Consider the following 20,650-nt stretch of genomic DNA (forward strand, 5'->3'; position numbering starts at 1 on the left):
CCATTTGCAAAATTCAAAACACTATTAAAAAAATAACAGTTTAGCACATAATTATTTTGTTATTGCTGCTGCTTGAAGGTGAAAGCCATGTTCAGCCTTTTTAAAGATACCCTAGTTAGCCTTAATATTCTGTTTTCCTTTGATGAAGCATTAAAGGGAACACACTGTGTTTCTAGTATCATCCAGATCACACTCAGCTGAGTTGGAAAAAATCCACAAAAACAATCTACATTTGAGGCAATAATCATTGAGGACTTTATGATGTACATTAGGAAAAGACACGATTGGATGCAGAAAAAAGCTTGTTGAAATTGTTGAAACAGGCTAGTATTTTTGACTAACAAGCACCATGTTAGCCAAGTTGTAATAAAATAAAATACTAATAACATTTCCATGTTGACGGTGTTGCTCTGCTTCAGCATTTTTAATAGTTGTCAAATTATATTTTAATTAGAAACAGAAAAAGTTCTGTGTTAAGCTCAAAACTACAACTTAGCAAGAGAAATGCTGAGTGTGGTGACATTTTAGAAAGTTTAGAGCCAAATGGGAGATTTGTGCTTAACGCGTTGTGTTTGCAGTCTGAACTGCAATGAACAAAAAAGATGAGTTATAATATTAATTTTGCAAAATCAGAGAACACAATTTAATCGCATTCATTCTACACTGATTTAAAGGTGCATTAAGGAGTTTTTCAACTTTAAAAATACTTATTTTCCACCATAAATATGTTACAAATATTCAATGATGTGTACAATGTGCCCTGACATATTCATTGCAAGTACCGCTAACAGCGCTAAATTGTCACTTGAAAGTTGCAGTGCCGGTCCGGCACCAGAATTTTTTTGGGGAGAATTTGAGATGATATGACATAATGCGCGCTCCGGCTGGCCTGATTTCCTTAGCTTTCGTTTTGTCCGCCATTACTCCGCCAGATGGATCTTCCAGAAAGTAAGAAAAGACCGGCTTCTAGCACTGCCACAACTCCAGCACAGACCCCACCAGGCAAAAGAAACTTAAATTTTACTCGAGCGCTACTTAAAGAGCGAGGAAGGAGTTCTCCTCTTCCGTGCACATACATGGCAAATCTTTTCACAGGCAGGAGTGTTTCACTAAGCTGCAGTTACGCCCAAGGCCTAGGGGCCGTTGTTTCACATAAAACTCCTTAATGCACCTTTAAGGTGGCGACTCATCACGTTCACTTTTATTAAAGAATAAATTACAAAAAGCCTACATTGTTACACTGAGCTGTGATTGGCTGAGAAGATAACAAGCTGAATGAGTTAAGTCTTCACAACTGTCTCCTGAAGCAGAAGCGAGTATGCTGCAATGGTATTTTTGTATTTTTCACATTTGTGCATGACAAAGCAGATGCGTTTCACATCTGTACTGGTAAGCAAGCTAAAAGGTCTGATGGCAGCAGGAGAATACATCGACCTAAAGACCCGCGTCACACCTTTTAGCTTCCTGACTCAGCGGTCCGGGTGCAAAAACAGGAACTGTTCAATTTGAAAAGCTACAGTTTTTTTTTTTTTTTTTTTTTTTTAACAGCAACTGAAGCTGAAACTGTACATTTGCAGACTCCATACACCTGTTGAAGTGCACTCTGATCTCGGTTTCCTCCGTTAACTCTCGGGTCTGTCCTGTCAGTTGCTAAAACTGTCATGTACTCAGTCAAGCAAATGCACAGAGTAAAGTAGTGGAGAGAATCTCAGAGCATTTTTCTGTCCTGGAAAACAGCCGCAGAAAACCACATGTTGTCTTCTCATTGAAAATTACAGCCCCGAGCAGCTCGGTGAAATTTAACAGCATTTGATTTTTTTTTCCTCGTCACTATTAAATCTTAAGTAAAGCGTTAAAGCAAGAGGAAACATTTCTATCATAGCTGAGACAAATTATGTTGCAATGGTGCAGCCTGAATTAAGAACTCACTATTTGATTTCCTTTGTTTCTGACAATGTCTTCAGTAATGGAAGAACAATAACAGCAAATTGGACAAACTAGATATCTTTAATTTTCTTCAGGATCAATAAAGCATTCATCCCTCGATCCCTCCATACCGAGAGATGAGTCATCTACTTCTTTGAAGGCAGCAACATAACTAGATTAAGATGGAAAGGTTGTTTTCAAAATATACAATCAGCCTTTTGAACATCAGTAAAGAATTTACTTCCATCTCCATAACAACAAAAGTTAAAGCATTATTGGTGGAACAGTTATCCTCAGAGGAAAAAAGATGTTTAAAAACAAAGTCGAGCTTCTCACATTCATTTTCTTGAAAAGGCTTCTTTTTCTTCATACTTGGCACAGCAGCTGAAAGTTATTCAAATCTTCAGAAGTCACTTCCCTTGTTATGATGAAAACTCTATGTGAAAGGTACAGACGTTTGTTGAGCTTCAACCTGCAATTATTCTGAAAATGTCCTGTGACGGCTACTTTATTTGAAGGCACCCATTGGGGTACTGGTAATACATGTCATTAAGGAATCAAGGGATGTGCAGGATCTTGGATGGGTCCATGCTGAGCAGGATGACAGGGTCACCAATTTGAAGAAACAGGTAGGGGAGCTAAAGGCTTGGGAGCTGTCAGGAGACAGGAGTTTAGACAGGTGTGTTTTTTGGGGTTTTTTTTTTTTTGCTTGTGGTCTGCTGCTGAAAAATTTCAACTTAAAAAATAAGCTCTGTGAATGAGAGACCTGAAAATATATGACATGCACACACACACAGACACACATGGCATTGGCCCACTGTTCGCACTGAATTTCTGAAACAGCCGAATGACCCTGAACAAGGCAGCTTTCATACATTTGTTTCAAGCGACATCCTGTCAGGTTTTCTGTACACAATGAAAAAGACAACAGGAACATATTCAACAATTCACAATCCTGAAAAAGACCCTAATTCAATTACAGCCACGCATGCACTGATCGGGCAAAAACTAACGGGTGGATATTACAGTATTTTTGCATTCTCAGCATAAATACTTTCCTGATTCAAGTGGTTGTGTAGCTATGAATTCAAAATGATAAAATATCATCTGGAGCAGCCTGTCATCACTCCACTTCAGCATTTATACCATAAGTGCCTTATAAAGAGTAGCTTATAGTAAGATAAGAGGAGGCAAAATACTCATAATAAGACGTCGCAGCTCAACAGGTTTCCAACACAATGTATTGGAATACACGGGGCCTTTGATAACCTCTTATCTCGGGAAAGCCAAGAGGCTTAAACTGCACAGGCCCAGTGTCTAGATGGTCGACGGCTGAGGTAGCTCAAACAGAAAGACAGTAATCACTTCACTCTCAGAGTGACGGCAGGTTGATTGGGGCACAAGCAGCAATCTAGTGAGGGGTCGGAGGTTATGGCAGGATGGTGCATTTCAGCGAACTCGCGCTTTAAGGAGGCATTGACAGGATGGGGAGGCGGTTGAGGAGAATCACAAAAAGAGAGTCTTGATTTCCCGGCAATGCAGATAAACAGTGACAAGATGCCAAGCGGGTTAGTGAAAGACCCAGACATCTGAGCCGTCTGAAGACACGGCGAGAGCGCGATCGAGTAACAGGCACTCACGGATGCAGGTGGGCTGGATGCCAGTCCAGGTGAGATCGGGCAAACAGAGCCTTGTGGTGGAGCCCTGCAGTATGTGTCCCTGCTGGCACTGGAAGTCGACTCTGCTGCCCACCTGGCCACAAACAGACAGTACACAAAGACAGAGTCAATACACTGATGCAAATGCCAATAGGCTCCCAGCATCAAATCTAAAGAGCTTGGGAAAAAATACAGCACTCTAAAGTTTTTTTTTTTCCTTTTTTAATGATTATCTGCAGTGTGAGGAGGCAGATGGAGACTATTCCTGGAGGCAAAGTCCGATGTTTGCATTCTCTCACTGACAGACGGATATTCGAAAGTCTCAACTATGATTTTTTTGGTAAAAATCTAAAGCGTGATGGCTGTTTTCACAATAAATGACTTTTTAATGGCAGCCTCGACGTGGGTCTCCCTCACTCACCACTGTCAAAATATTGGTAAAGTAGTTCAGTAATGCAAGAGAAACGCAAGCCTCCAGTCATTACAAGCACTGATCCACATAAGCTGCTTTCGCTTTCATTTGGGACAAATTTCACATCAGATATTCCGCTGAATGTTTTGGAGGAATTGTTTGCACTTAACTTGTAAGTGACACTCTAGAAGCAACAGAGAGGAAAGAAAATGAAATTCACAGGCTGAGTGAAAGCTCTCCAGAGAACCACGAGCACATGCCAGTGGTCATAATATCTTTTTTTTTTTGACTATGATGCATTTTTGCATCTCGCATTTTAGACCTACCCTCACACTGCACAGAGTGCACATTATTATTAACGCAGCAACATGCCATGGGTTTCACACAGAGTTTCAAGAGGGTAAAGAAATCTAAAGTTTTCTCCTCTCGGGCCACCTGGGACTGTTATGTACACACTTCACTGCAACATCGTTGCACCCACATAACATCATCCAAAGGAATAAATTATGATTCCACCTGGAAAATCCAGTGGAAACTGCCCATTTGAAAGCGGGCTAAGTACAGTTTTCACAGTGAATCTGCAGGCTTTGAATGGCACTTTGACTCGGTGCTTCTGGTTCACACTCATCTACTTCTGGCTCTCAGGTACAATAGCTGGTATTCTGCAAGCACAATCACAATACTTTTTTTTATGTTACATAAGCTTTAAATAAAGTAAGGCATCTGTTATCTGTAGGATATGACAAATTGTGTCTTTCTGAGATGAACAATCTCATGGTGTTGCATTTCTAACATTTGATTTTGATGCAGTATGCAAAAACATGGATAATACAGCATGCCACTTCACGAAACAATGCAGATCATTTTACGACGACCCCAAGGAGTGTTATGTTTAAATTGTGTCAAAAAAAATAATCTCAGTGGTGAAGTTTCTGTTATTCTCCATTCGATTATACACATCTATTGGAGTTTTGTTCATTTTACCTTAAAGCCTGTTGAGTAATTCATGAAGCCGTGCTCAGGAGTCCCTGGATTCTCGCATGTGGTTCTTGTAGGCTCTGTAACAAGACATGGCAGTGACAATGAGCGATAATGAGAGGTCTAAAGTGAGAATATAACAAAGAGGCAATGACAGATATTGAACAAGCCATTTTTCTCCAAAGAACCATGTGCCAGAGGACAATTACTGAATGACTTGGCAACATGAAGAGAATTAGCTTGTCATATTGACACATTTCTTTTGATTGAGTACTTACATCAGGACCAGATGATGTCCAACTGCACCACATTTCACCTCCAACTGTGCTTTGTGATTCATGTTAGTGTTCTCATGTCTGATGACTCTCGGAAAATGAAATATGCTCCACGTGCCGACATAAAATCTATTGCATGTAGTCACGCATAAAGGCTAAAACGCATCCTTTTATTTTGTGGATTTGCAATACAATAACTAAAATTCAATACCTATACATCGAGGCTGGGAGCCGCTCCATGTGCCATCCTCCCGGCACATCCGTGTCGATGATCCCACCAGGACGAAGGGGGCGCCGCAGCTAAAGGTCACCTCCGACTTGAAGATGAAACTGTGGCCCTCCCTCCGACCTTTGGGGGGCATGCCAGGGTCGCCGCAGAACTTGGCTAGAGAAACAGAAATGTGAAAATGCTGACATGACAAGCAAAGAGTCAACAAATCCAACAGAAAGGCACCTGTGCTGATGGACATGATGCATTTGGGACAAACATTATACACGTTGCATTGATGCAACAAGCTGCCCTATTATTCTGCCTCAATTTTACAATTGTCACTCAACAGTAGTATTCAGACTATTCCGCCAGTTCAAATATAATAGAGTGTGTGGGCAATTGCTGTGTTCATACACAATGAGATCACAAGTGCCTATGGTGGGGTTTCATTATTGCTGCAAGCTTTGCGGTTTAAAATAGGCTTTTTTTTATGACATCTGATTTGAGCCCCCATTGCTAAAAATCATTGTCTAATTGTATGACTTGAAAAGTCTACAAGGACTGAATTATTTAAATTGAGCTGACATTGTGCTTGGTGCAGAGTTTGTGGCTCCCATCTTTACTGCGTGTGGGCAGATGCATTGACATTCTTGTTTCAGGGCGAATTGCTCCATCTCATTTTTTTTTTTTTCGTTTCTTTGTTGTTTCCTCCAACAATCAACCTTGCCGGTGAGTGGTTACAGCAGGTATGCGCATCTTCATCGTGGCAGCAAAGAGGGAGTGACGAAGGTCACGGCTCTCAATCTGAGATCAGAATAATTAGCAGGTGAAATATTAATTCGTTTGACAGAGCCTTCAGGTTAACTCAACTGGAGCCATCTGCTGTTACTGTCGCACTCAAAGCCTCTCGGATAATATTGCTTCTTTAATGGAACCCCAGTCAGAGCTTCAGCAGATGAAACCCAACAGATTATCATTGCGGCTCCTTCAATTTATTGGTTATGGTCATCCAATCAAACTGACTAGAAGCATTTGTGCTGAATGGGTTTGATGGGGAGAAACGTCGGTCCTTTTACGGTTGCCTAATGTATCGTTCTATCCATCACACGCTTTATATATACATTAATCAATCCACTATAACCATACGGAGGAGAAAAAGTTAGTAGCTGCAGGGGGCTCAGAAGTGTTCAGCGTGCGAGAGAGGCACAGGCGAGGATGAGAGTCACAGCGTTCAGTCACGCAGCCGGAGCACTGCGGGATCAAGCCAATAATAAGGCAGGCTGCTTCTCCAGACCTGACATGTGCTGCTGCGTGGAGGTCTGGAAACCGAGATAAGTTCTCGCTTGCTCTCTCCTTACAAGTCAGGAAACCAACAGGGTCCTCCCATAGCCAGAGCCTGACATAAGAGATATCTGGTGAAGGAGGAGATTAGAATCCAGCACATGCAGGAATGACTAAATAAAGCCATTACTGCAAATACTGTTATCTCAGAAACAAATCCTGGTATTCAAAGACGTGTCTGCTCCTGGGAAAAAAAAAAAAAAAAAAGTTTGCCTGTAATGTAAATCCTCTCTGTACAGGGTGCATTGTTAGCTCCAACCCCTGCAGAATGTGATAGTTTGCCCCTGTTTGATATGACAACAAAATACTGACACAAATGTTGAACGGGATCTGAAAACAATTCTCCTCACTTTTCAAACGACATTGTAAGATTTAGTATTCAGACGGCTTTTTTTTTTTTTGGAAAGCTTGACAATACAGGCCACACAGGTGACATGCACATCAGTCATAAACTTCAAGCCGCAGGGAAATAATGTAGTGTTTTATGGATATATAAGAGAAATGGCCCCAGGCCAAACCAAGCTCAGCATATTTAATGTCCCAGTGTGTGCATGGAGGAGTAAGAGGGAGAAATGGAGAAAGAGTAGTCAAACTCTCTCTTTCTTTCTCTCTCTCACTCCTTCCTTGATGAATTATCAATGGTTCAAGTAATCAGTATGCAGACACCAGATTGAAAGTTGGGATCATACACTTGTCACTAAAGACATGCGTGGCGGAATTCTGCTTCACACGGACGTGCACCTTAATCTTTTTGGGCTAAAAATGCGTATAAAGGCACACACACAGCATCAAGAAAATGATTACTCCTGCAGATGCACTGGATGCTCTGAAGAAGTGCAGAAGTGTTCATCGATAAAAACACTTATCTTTGTATGAATCGAGATTTTATGCTGTATTTATAAAATCTACAGCAGTACGGCTGATCAGCAGCAGGTCAGTGGTTTAAAACCTACTGCGCTCACCAGGTCTAATGAAATTATTAGGACGTATAGCAATTACACTGGATTAAAGTATTCATTGTACTTTGCTTATAACTCAGCTTTTTAATGAAGAAAATCCAGTCTAATGAACTCACTTCTTACTTCTGTTTACAGCTCTGTGGATGCAAAAAAAAAAAAAAAAAAAAAAAAAAAAAAAACCAAGAGCGAGACTAATGCATGCATTTAAAAACATAAAAGAGTGTACACATAGGAAAGGTCAGTGCCATAACTGCACAGTGACGATTGATACTAAGGATTTACCTCTTAATAATGTCCTGAAAATTTATAGTAACTACCACCTGAGAGTGCAGTAGATAGCGCTGTGCTGACAGTTTAATGTATAGATAAAAGCCATTTCCACACCAAATATGATCAGCATTTTCTTGCCTTTGTTCCTTTATTCACTCCCATTTATTTGCCTTAATAAACCTTGGTGATACATCTCTGACTTTGTATGTATGACACAGGAGGAGAAAGTTTTCTTTTTATCTATTCTTGAATGATATTTACAATGAAGGGCACTTAGTTTATGCCAATTTTGCTAAATCATCAGGAACTACGTTCTACGTCAAACCTAATGGAGCTATTAAATCTAATTACTGTGTCAAAAACAGTTTTTGTGGCTTGACACACTAAACGCTATCATGGGACATAAAGGTTACTCACATTGCTGTAGGAGGTTGCTTGGGATGAGCTGATGTGGAAAAAATGATTGCACAGTGTGTTGAGGAATGGCACTTGCTCATCATAACTGCACTAATACAGCTTTAAGCATGGTGCATATACCAAGGGACACCATTCTTTTAACCAGATGACATCTTCTACCCATCAGAGCATTGTGAAGACACTCATTATGTGAGAGAACAACCTATCATTTGAAGCTCAGCGGTAAGATACATTAGGAAGCACACAATGACTTACTTGAATGTCTTTAAACAAGTGCAATGTGGTGATTTAGAAGTGCAAATTGCTGCTCGCGTACTGTGCTTTTAGTCGAACAGTCACAAGTACAAGAAGTCAGTCAGCTGCCTTTCTTTCAGAAGTTAAGGCTGAATGCAGCCACGAGCATCCCATTCTGTTATTAGCATCAATTACGGAAAAGTACAAAAGCAAATGGAGCCCTTTCTAAAGGTGCCGAGCGGCCTGGGTGAGGTCGGAGTGTTTTGTAACCAAACAACATACGACCGAAAGTCAACAACACAGTGTAGTCACAGCAACGATGCTTCCGACAACAAGAATATACATCGCATCTTTCAGTAACTGGAGTGCCACGCATTCTTATTTTTAGTGGTGTTTGTTTTATTGCGCTCTGTCGGCAATAATATTCGAGACAGTTGATTCAGAGAGAAACAAACACATGTAAGCACTTTACCCGTTTTAATATTTCGATTCCGTCTCACCAATATAATGCAAAAATGATTCAGATGACAGTGAGACACTCTTGAGCAGTCATGCATCCCAGAGGTTATTATTATGCTTGCAAAGACAAATCTGAGAGGGTCTTAATGTAGTAAAGAGCATCAGACACTCCTCTTGCGTTTCCACTCGGATCATCATCTTCATCAACACAGCAGCTTTCACTCCAGCGACGGAGGTCAATTCACTTTTTATTCAATCAAAATGTAAATTAGTGGTTGCATTTCAGGTACTAATAATCAAATATTCAGTTCACTTCTTTGTAAACAGGATCTGTAGCTGCTTTTTTTTGTTTCATAAAAAAGTCATTATGTTTCCAGAGAAAGTGGATTTAGTATTAAGCCTGATTGACTTGCTAACAACAAAAAAGAGACCTTGATGCTGTAACTAGGGGCAACACAAATAATCTCTGTTCAGCGTCTCTGCAGGACTGTCTTATTCTATTTCTATCGTAATTCAGCTTTTCCACCCAGGTCCCCACGTTAAGTTCTATTACTTATTCATGACTTTCATTAATTTCATTGACTTGGAATTATCTCAGACAGGGGCAAGCGGCGAAGTGGTGTAAGGTGGTTTACCTTCTAGTACACAAGTTAAAACTGCGGTAATGAGCGCAGGAGACACGTTGTAAAGCAACATGCAGCTATATTGCTTTCAGGAGACCTTTGAGAAATTACCTGTTATGTCGTGACTTCCCCAAAGAAAAATGTAAAAACGTAACAACCTTCCCCGAGTAGATTATCACAGCTCTACTTGATGTTTTTGTAAAGTTCAGGCACGGCGAAAAACCATGGTAATTTCACTGGCTAATATGTGAAGCAAAGCAGAATCATTTATCCTGATTTCCCAGTGATACAATATAAATTCCTGACCAAGCGAAGGGGAAGAGTGAAAGCAACAGGATGTCAGAGTCTAATTATGAGTTCTGCATTTCATACGCTTGATACAGACACAGAGAGCAAAAGAAAAAAGGAAAAAAAAAACTCAGCAGCGGAAATTCTTACCAACGCCATGTGAATGTGAATAATTTAGGACATTTTCTCTCAGATTTCTATAATCATGACTGCATTTATAATGAACACAGAAACAAGTGACGTAGGAAAACGGACTCACGCAGGCACTGAGGCAGGTCTCCGCTCCATGTCCCGTTCCCCGTGCAGGTGAGCACAGCGGGGAAGGACAGCTCATAGCCGGGTAAACAGCTGTAGCTCACGCTGGTGCCCCACTCCAGGACCGAGCCCTCCAGCAGGCCGTTGGGGATGGGAGGCGGCGTAACACAGGTCACCACTGGTGGGGTGGGGGGGTAAGACAGGGGCAAAGCCATGAGACACAATATGTTAGAAAGCAGCCAGACATGGAAAAAGACATCTTCCTAACTCGAGGCGTTTCGACTGTATAATTGTGACAGAGCGGAGAGCCTGTCCACTGAGAAGAGATGTGTCTGTAATTGCTGCATGCTGGCTATTCCCCGCAGCAGTTAAAGGTCTTCAGACATGAGGGAGTTGGGTGAGGGTGAAATTCAAATCAAACAGTATGTGGCTCTTTCTCAGACATACCACAACAGTCAAAATATCTCCTGTGGAAAAAGACTTCAGCAGTGTTTCCTCACAGCGAGAAGACCCCGGTTTGACTCTGGACTTGAGGCCGCTGTGTGTGGAATTCCCGTGTTTTAACAATTAACTGACGACGCCAGTCTGCACACGTGGGTCGTGTTTGATGCCTTCCTGTGATGGCCTGGTTGTAGTTGTCCATGTTGAAGGCGCTTCTTGCTTTGAACTCAACGTCAGCTGGGACTGACCTCGGCTTGAACAAGCAGGTACAGAAGACGAATGGATGGAAAGATGAACAAGAAAACTCAATGGCTGTGAAAATACTAAACGCTACAGCTTTGGACAGACAAAGGAAAGATCATTAGAAATCCCTCCTCTACCTTTAGCCAATTGAACTAAACAACTATTGGCTGTGACTCCGAGGTAACAGACAATGTTAAGACTTATGAGATAATTACCATGATTTATGTGGATTTACAGGAGTATGGCAACACCCTGGGTCTCACATTTCTAATTAAAATTTTGATAAATGTTAGTGGTGCTGGGAAGAGGGAGAAGCGGTGCTAAACAGCATTAAACAGTGTAATGAAGTCACTTTTTTCGAAGTGAATTCTCATTCTCATCGATTTTATCTTCCCATTCATATTCAGAATGGTAGGATATTTCAAAGCCTCGCAGCACCTAAGTGCCGCCTGCTTTAAAAACACAGTGGGGCTGCAGGTAAATGTACGTGCTGGTTAAAAATGAACACACTTTGTCAAAATTATCATTGCACTGCATGTATTAGTTCATAGTGCTATTTCACCGAATTCAAGAAGCGATATAGGTGGCACTAAATTATCAGTCTTCATAGTGTGGATTACGATCGCGTGAAAAGTAGGTCTTTAGCCCTGAGAAACAGTCTGTGTTTTGACTGTGAGGGATTTTTCAGCTGTTTCTGTTTGGATTATACTGAATAATTTCTGTGGAAAATGAAGGGACATCTTGTGCCTGTGTAAGTCATAAACTTCTGCTTAACAAATGTAATAAATGAATGCATAATAAAGCTGTGAGTTTGTTCTAACACGCTTGGTGATGAAGCCGTGGGGATGCAGATGGGATATGGGTTTTAACAATGTGAATAAATTATAATGGTTATTTTTTAAACATCAGATCTCCCTTTAATATCCATCATTCCCTTCAGTCTTTCTTTCTTTGGGGCCAAGTTGTGTATAAAACATCTCATAAAAGTGTACAGTGTACTTCCCAGTTCCTACAGTTCATATATATATATATATATATATATATGTATATAAGCTCCAATAATCTACAGTCAGCAGGACCAGAAGAACCAGTTGCTTTCATGTGTCATTAATTTTGCCACCAACTGCCATCTCCACACCAAAAACGTTCCTATTGTATTCTCGACATGCCAGAAATTTGCATATCAAATCGGATGCCGAACTAAAATTACGACTGGCAATTTGACTTGGCAAATCCGGTTGGTTGGCAAAATCAATTATTTCACCTTCATTTGTCTTGGACGGGATAGAAAAACTGGGTGTAATGAATTACTGCGACTATATCCTTAACCTTTTGTCAGCCTTGGGTCCTGATTCATAATTTAGCTGAGACATTTCTAAGGTATATTTAAGCCTAAAATTGTATTAAACAGATTAGAATAAAAGATGACTAATCCTGTAATGCATAAATAAAGAGAACAAAGGCAACACATTTCATAAATCATACTGAGTAACGCATTTTAACAACTTGAAAAGCATTCAAGGCAAACTACAGGTATTTTTTTTTTCCTTTTCAGTCCTTGCGTCTAACCAATTCTCTGTTGGTAACCTTTGTATTTGTGTTTACTTTGTCGGTGTCATACTTGATGTGTTCATTATTGTATTTGTGTATTTAATTAAGAAGGCACTGCATCTTGATGGACTGCACCCACCCTGCACACTCACTCTGCATGGATTGAATACACTTCATATCACAGCTGTGACAGAGTTAATATGAAGTAGGTGCATCACGGACAACTTATAACATCAGTGTTTTCCCCCCGCCAGCATAACAAATTACAATAAATGTGGGGCGAGCCACAGTGGGATTTTCGCACATTCTCTCCCGAGGTGAAAGTGTTTGTTCTTGGTTGGCACTCGATCCAAAAAGATTCCCATATGGACATTTTGCACCGCTATACAGTATATGGATGCTTCAGACGCATGCTATATTTGGAAAGTTATTTAGGACGTGACGTTTGAATGAAAGTTAAAGGGAAAAAACTGCAGCGATGTCACGGTCTGCTCTTTCTTAATGTTTTGTTTGTTAATGGAATTTTGTTTCTCGGGGAGATATGAGTTCACTTGAAAATTGTTTCGCTTTGATGTTAATGAATTAGTAAAGAGTGCCTCCAGTTTGGGATTTCCATGTTGTGGCTGAGGAGCCTTAATTCGGAGGCACTTCATTTGAAATCACCTCACTAAAATGCCCATCTGGATGCTGCAGAGTAATAAGCTGGCCTGGGTGTGTGAAAAAGTTATTTTACAGTAAGTCACAGTGCGAAAAACAGGGTGGAAGATAACAGAAGAACACACATGCAAGTAGGCAAATTATACCGATTAGAAGAGTAGGCCTGTTAATCCCATACACGCCGCATCAGAAATTACATGAATTGTGGGGGAAAAAATAGAAAGCTAAAAAAAATTAAGGCACGGGTGGCAGGGCAGAGCTGAATGAGAAGAAGAGAGTGTCCCCATTTTACTAAGTAGTTCTAAGCAGCATTAGTGCCTCTTAGCTGAACATGCCAAACCTGGGATTCAAACAGAATCCTTGCCGGGCGAGGCTTACGATGCGTCATCTGCGCGCACAAATGCCGCGGCTACAGCTGGCGCTCGCCCATTACGTGCGAGAACTGCGCACTGAGTTGGCACGTGGAAAATCTCTGTCTTCTCCACTTCTCTCGGCCTTTTCCTTTCTCTTCTGTCTGTTTCTCCACTATCTCCCAAGTTCTTCATGAGCCACGAAGTTAGCTCCTCTCTCTCTTTATGACACGCCGTCGAAATATCTGGTGAGAAGACAAATGTTCGAGACACCGCGGCGGTTTTTAACCACTCATCCTGGCTGATGTGCTGTACCTTCGACTTGGACCCAATCATACAGATTACAAAGACAATCTTACTCCAATAGGCACTGTGTTCGGTTTCAGATGAAAGGGAAGGAAAATAGATATTTCCTCAGTCACTTCATAAGACATCTTGCTGCGTAGGCTGTCAGTGAGAGAGATGGTAAAAAAAAAAAGATGCTATGATTACTACTGTGCTTTTCTTTCGCGTGTCCTAGATAGACTTCGACAGACACCAAAGTAAAGGAGGAGAGCAGTGACAGGAGGAAAACAACACGAGAAACATCTGTATTCCCCCTTAATACCTAATGTGCAGATTCGAATGGCAAAATTAATGTGCAGCACCCACTTAGTAATCACACCATTCTCTCTTGCCTTTCTTTTATTCATTTACCCTGCAAGAGAAATAAGTGCTATCGGAAGAGAGAGATTTGAGAGAGAGGGAGAAGGGGAAGGTAGAGAGAGAGAGAGAGAGAGAGAGAGAGAGAGAGAGAGAGAGAGAGAGAGAGAGAGAGAGAGAGAGAGAGAGAGAGAGAGAGAGAGAGAGGGACTGAGGGAGAGAGGAGGCAAGAGGGACCCTGTGGCTCACTGACTAATGCATACAGGTCAGCATGAGCTGACAGCACTCAAGCAGCAGTAGTGGATAAAACGTGTGCAAGCATCTGTGTCTACGTATGCATAAGAGAGATATTTTTGTAATGAATGCCCCTATGTTATGGTGTGTGTGCGCGTGTGTGTGTGTGTGTGTGTGTGTGTGTGTGTGTGTGTGTGTGTGTGTGTGTGTGTGTGTGTGTGTGAGAGAGTGTGTGTTTGCACCCTCAGCTCACTGATTTCCCTCCTCTCCACATTACCCCCATCAAGCATAGCAGGCTGGGGCCCGAGTGCCTGAGCTGTTTGCGGTAGCTGTCAGGGATTAGAGCTCGGAGGTTAGGAGCTTCACACACTTTTGTACACACACACACACACACACACACACACACACACACACACACACGTGCAAACTTACATACAAAATCTCTCCTTGTTTCTCTCTCTCTCCCCCCCCCAACTTGTTCTCCCGCCCTAACATCTGCAACACACCATGGACCGGGGCACCTAAATAATTGAATACACTAATGAAATATTACAATGACTGTTGTCTTCTTTTGGGCAAGATGGCAGAAGCAGTCAGAAGAGGTCATGAGGTGTGGGTTTTTAAACCATATCTCCTCGTGAGGTGAGCTGCGGAGTGGGAAAGACAACGTCTGGCTTCCAAATAACATAATTTAATGAGACATATCTCAAAACAAAAAGAGCCATTAAATTAAATTCTAAAGGTTATTGTATGTTAATTAGTATAGCAATTTTCTTCAAGCAGGTCACCATAATATTTTTCATTCTTCCTTTCCTCATATTTTACTTATCCTTCACTTTTTCTCAGGAGGCAAATATAACACCAGCTCATGTCACTGTAACTGAGACAGCAGCCTGGGAACAGTTCCTTAGCAACAAGGAGCCACCATTTACTTTGTAAGTCTTCCCTTTCCTGGTGTACTTTTCAACTCTTCACTGTGCAAGGTAATCTTCCCTCCGTGGTATTCACTTCTGGGCGTCAACTGCAGAAATGCTAATCTGTGTCTCCGTTGGAGCATCATAAATCACAGAGTGATGGAGCAGTGACGGGCACTATGAGAGCCGTGTCCTCCTGCTGATTCTCCAAATTTGATGTTAATCATAGAGTGGAGTGCACAGAAACTTTGAGAGAACAGGTTTATGATTAACTGTTGGGAGTACAATTAGAGGGATTCTTGTTGTGATGAAGAGGACTTGTTAGTCATCCATCATCAGGTGTCAGAGGTGCTTTCAGCTCTGGCTCCGCGACGCCACAGGTGCAACTCTTGATGCAGGTGCGGGTGAAGTGACTTTGTCCTTGATCAAGAGCTACAAAAATTGGTTGGAATTAGTTTTAATGCATTCCCCTGTAATTTAAGTTCCCATTGCAGTCTTTTCCATCAATGCAATAAAAAAAATACCACATTGGTGCAAAGAAAATGGAGTTGTGGTGCATCCACAAGTGGTTGTCTCTGTTAAATATATTTCATGCAAGTACCTGTAACATCCTGTGTTACTGTCTTGCAGATGTTCATGCTTAATGCCTCACTGGCACCTGTGTTATTAGAACACTTAAGTGAAGAGTATGACACTATCTGACCACAAAGGAAGTCCTGTGTCACCTTCCTACCTAATCTCATTAGATCTCTGGGCGTTAGCGTGGACTTTCTATTGTACATGACAGTGTGTGAGCATGCCAAGGCTGTTATACCACAGTCTGATGGTTATCAAGGTTGACTGTCCACTGCAGCACCAGGTGTGTGAGGCTGTGTATGAATGTGTACTTGTGGGTGGTGCTCACCGAGGCACGCTGGCATGGCTCCACTCCAGGTTCCATTGTTGGTGCAGGTTCTTATGACAGCGCTGTCCCCTCCTATCATCATATATCCCGGCTGGCACGTGAACGTCACATTCTGGCCAACTGCGGTGTCGTCACCAAATCTGAGTCCGTTGGCTGGAACACCGGGGTCACTACAGGTTATCACTGCCATCGGAAACAAAACAGAAGCAACTCGAATCAGGAATCATCAAACCGGGTTGAGCGAAGTTAACTCTTTTATGAACATATATCAAAAATAAAACAAATATCATCTCAACAGTGTCCATTGCATCGCATGAATCCTTTAAGAATGCCAGCAAATGGTTATCAGTTGAGCAGAGAGATAAAGAAACAGGTCTATTCTCTTGATAGATTTTATTTTCAACCTATCTGAATTGTTATCAGTTTCCATTTTTTCCACAAGTGTCATGCAAACATAACCATGTGTGTATTTCCCTGTTCCACCGTCAGTAAAAAGGTTTGGTAGGGCTCGCACTGCTATGATTACTAATTATCCTTTTGGGCCTAACAATTATTATCTCAGCCAAAAACAGCAAATGACTGAAACAGCTGTGCAATATACAGTCAGGAAAGTTGCTACCAAATGCAACCCAACCCTTACCACACCGAAACCAAAATGTAACTCAAAGCAGAGTGACTGCAATGATGAGAAAAGCACTGAAAGCCTGCAGGTGTGTCGCTAATGAAACTGAGAAACTTCCCTATTTTGGAAAAAAAAAAGACTATTTTATTAAAATCAATAAGCAAATTCTTAATACATCACAGTAATTTGGCTTTAAATGGAAAAGCTCAGATGCTAAATCTGTCAGTTAAAATAGAAAGCCAGAACCGCGAAGCCACTGAATCATATCAATCTGTATCAATAGCAAACATTTCACTTTCTAAACTATAATTTGTCTCCTGAGCTCAGACAGACGGATGATTACAGTATTTTACGTGTTGCCAAAAGTACAGTGGTAAACATGAAAATCCATCTATCATGCTTTATCCAGACTCGATTCACAGGTGGCTGCATTCCCTGATATTCCAGGAACTGAGCTTCTCCCAGCTGGAGACGGGTGAAAAGCAGAGTACACACCAGACAGGCCAAACGGGAAACAACACGCAACCACCCACTTTCAAACTTATGCTCAATTTAGAGGAAAAACCAACAAACGTGTCTGTGGTCTGCTGGAGGAAGCTGTAGAACCCAGACTAAACCTACACGTCTCACAGGAAAACATGAAAATTATGCACAGAAAGACTGAGACGAAATTTAAAACAGTCTTCTGGCTGTTTGGAAGAAGTGCTTGCCACTACTCCACAGCACTTTTTTTTTTTTTTCCCCAAAAAAGCTTAAAAATGTTTGCATTGCCATTATTTGTATTTTGACAGTCTTGAACAAAAAAACCTGGATTGTCTGTGTCTTCACCAATACTTAGCTTGGATTGGCTTCACAATCCCAATTATGGTAAATTTGTATGGCAGATGGAGGGATGTATGTACAGCAGCAGAGCTTCACATACGAAAAATTGTGGTAACTGATTTGTGTAATGTTCATGTTACCTGTCAAATCAAAATTTTCCTGAATTGCACTTATGAGCCATAAACATGGAAATCTGTCCCATTTCTACAATCCTTCTCAAACAATGAACACAAAATCAGTGCATATTATTGGTCCCCATTGTGAGGAGGATGCAGTGAAGTGTTTAGATAATGCTCTCAGATTGCAGCATACAGTCTAAAAAACACATATGGAGGCAGATAATGCAACACCACACAAACAAGGATCAGTTCTTGTGTAAAATGCATCAAGTCATTTTTTTCCTCAGTATCCTGATGCTTGCTGTGCATAATGTAATCAAGGTAACTGCAATAGAGGGATCGTGCATAATGCATTGTTTTTAAGGCGCGCTCTATTTCTCAGCGTAAAAAGAACACTAGACAACGAAAATGACAAAAATGCCAGTCCCAGGATATATTGTGAAAAGATCAAGAGTATCCACAGTTGATAGTAATTCTACCACCGTCCAACAAGTGGTGTTTTATTGACTTAAAAGTCAGGGACACCTGCTTTCATCCCGAAACACAATCAGCAAGAATTAGTTGTGTGAACATATTTCTGGTCTAAAATACACCGGTTTAGTAAAACACCTGAATGCTCTGCATTGTGGTTCAGTGGTTAGTGCTCTCATTTCATAGTGAGAACGTCCTTTGGGCTTTGGAGGGCTCAGTGTGTGGAAATCACATGTTCTCCCTCTGCGTGGTGCAAGTTTGCCCCAGGTCCTCTGGTATACATGTACTTGAGGTTAATTGGTGACTTTAAAGTGCACCTCGGTGTAAATGTGAGTGAGTGCTTGTTTGCCCTGGGGTGGATTGGCGAGATTGGTGAGATTGGCTCCAGCATCTCCTAATTTCAAGTTATCTCAAAGAGTAACAGTAGATTGAAGGTGAAACTGCTTGACTAGCTTAAGCAGGGAATGGAGGCAAAATAATGAAACGCTCCACAGTCTTACCATGTTTACATTTTTATTTCTTAGGTCTCCTCTTTTCTATGTATGATCTTGGCTTCTTCTTGTGGCACGTTCTTTCCAAAGTAAACAGATGGCTGAATGCTGGCCCACTAAGTTGTCAGGTCTTAGCCCGGTGCTATCTCTGATAAGATTACAGTCGCCAGCCTTTATTTGATTGCTTTTTCATCACTCTTGATTCATCTCACGGGCCCCAATTTGCTCGCACTTATTGCAGAACCTTTCCTGACTTGTTCACCTCAATGTACAAAGCCAGCCTGACGCATATGGCTGTGTCAACTCACGCCTCCTCCTTTGAATTAATTTCAGCTTGTTTGTTTTCTCTTTCTGGAGAGGACTTCAGCACTTGGATGTGTTTATCGTCATTGGGTGAAACTAACTTTGACAGGATTCATTTCAGAGCTACTTGTTTGGTGCACAGGAAAAATAAAAAAAGAGGGTCTTCCCTTCGACACTAATCGTGGTTTAGGATTGAAACTTCTTTCCCACTCCAGCAAAGAATTTGAGGCACAAATCAACACAAATCAACAAGGCTTGCAAGGAAGTAAACAGCCTGCAGACAATAGGCAGGTCTGAGGCATGTCTGACATGAATTGCCATTTGCTGTATGTCTTTTCAATTCATTGGATCCTCTCTTCAAAGGTTTCTGGACACAATATCCTGTAATCTGTCAGGAGAACAAGTTGCTGTGCAATTGGCGCAAGTTATTTCTGATGTCTGATATACAGAGGTTCATAATACTTTGGGGGTGCATATGGAAATTGGTTATGTAAAGAAATAAACTAACCTGTCGGCCTTGTCTGATTTTTGTTAGGACTGCAGAGGCACTGTGAATAATAAAGCTGCTATTCGTTGGCAGTGCAGCTTAGATCACAAATGAAAATCACACAAAACAGGATACGGTAATATAGCATGTAGCTGTTTGCTGAAAATATCACCACCAAAGCATTATCCCAATAGCCAAATTGAAGGAGAAACAATAATTTACAGAACCTGTGTGAACAATTTATAGCATAATTTAGCAGCGCAGCATACTTTTCTTCCCATTCTCAGCTCCCTTCTTAGACTTGGAGCAACAATACACTAATGAGTAAAAAAAATAGTGGAGACAGGCTGTGGAGGATTTATTTTTGTCATTATTACTTGTATTAGGGTAAGTAATTGTTCACACCTAAGCAGAAGTAGCAAGTATTTGTACATGCAGGTATCCTAATTGAATGATCTTTGAGAACGTTTGTTTCTTCATATCTTTGAACAAACATCTATATTTTACTTTCTTCATACTCTTAAAACTGATACATAAGTACAGCTTGATCGTAAGAAGATCAAAACAGTTAATCTTCCCACAAATCGTGAATGATATTAATGCTTCAAGTAAACCCCAGCCAAGTTGAGAGTTCATGAACTGTAGGGTTCTGCTCATGAAAGACAGGAGGATCGTGAGATCAGTTACATATTCAGACTGTTACTGTAGCGGACTGCTGCGTTGAACCGAGCTGTAAAGCAGAGCTTCCTGTACATTCATATTCTCGCCCTCGGTCATGAACCTTCTGTAAAATCTGCAAGACTGAGGTACAAGTGTCTGAGTTGAATTTTTAGCCACAGGGCTACAGCCTTATGTGACATGGGCTCAACCACCATGGAGAGACTCAAAGTGGAGCCCATACTGATCTACATTGAGAGGAGCTGGTTGAGAAGTTAGGAGCCACCTCCCTGGTTGCCTCCTTGTAGAGGTTTACCAGGACCAGCTGGAGAGACTGTGTCACTGGTTTGGCCTGGGGCCGGCCCAGAAGAGCCGAGGGAAGCTGCAGAAGACAGAGATGTCTGGGCTCTACAGACTGCCACCATGACCCCATGTG

General features: G+C 41.4%; 1 protein-coding gene across 3 annotated transcripts in view; it reads right to left on the reverse strand.

Annotated features, from left to right (window-relative positions):
- The window catches only part of LOC115397239 (CUB and sushi domain-containing protein 3-like), a 228,627-nt gene that overhangs the window by 12,846 nt on the left and 195,131 nt on the right, over positions 1 to 20,650 (reverse strand). For all 3 annotated transcript variants that reach the window (XM_030103466.1, XM_030103468.1, XM_030103465.1), the window contains exons 59-63: positions 16,243 to 16,425; positions 10,311 to 10,484; positions 5,461 to 5,634; positions 4,981 to 5,054; positions 3,567 to 3,678 (exon numbers count right to left, since the gene is read on the reverse strand). In XM_030103466.1, the coding sequence (XP_029959326.1) occupies positions 3,567 to 3,678; positions 4,981 to 5,054; positions 5,461 to 5,634; positions 10,311 to 10,484; positions 16,243 to 16,425 (717 nt within the window). The remainder of the gene's footprint in view (positions 1 to 3,566; positions 3,679 to 4,980; positions 5,055 to 5,460; positions 5,635 to 10,310; positions 10,485 to 16,242; positions 16,426 to 20,650) is intronic.

The sequence above is a fragment of the Salarias fasciatus genome, chromosome 11 (genome assembly GCF_902148845.1).
Source record: "Salarias fasciatus chromosome 11, fSalaFa1.1, whole genome shotgun sequence".
Classification (NCBI taxonomy): domain Eukaryota; kingdom Metazoa; phylum Chordata; class Actinopteri; order Blenniiformes; family Blenniidae; genus Salarias; species Salarias fasciatus.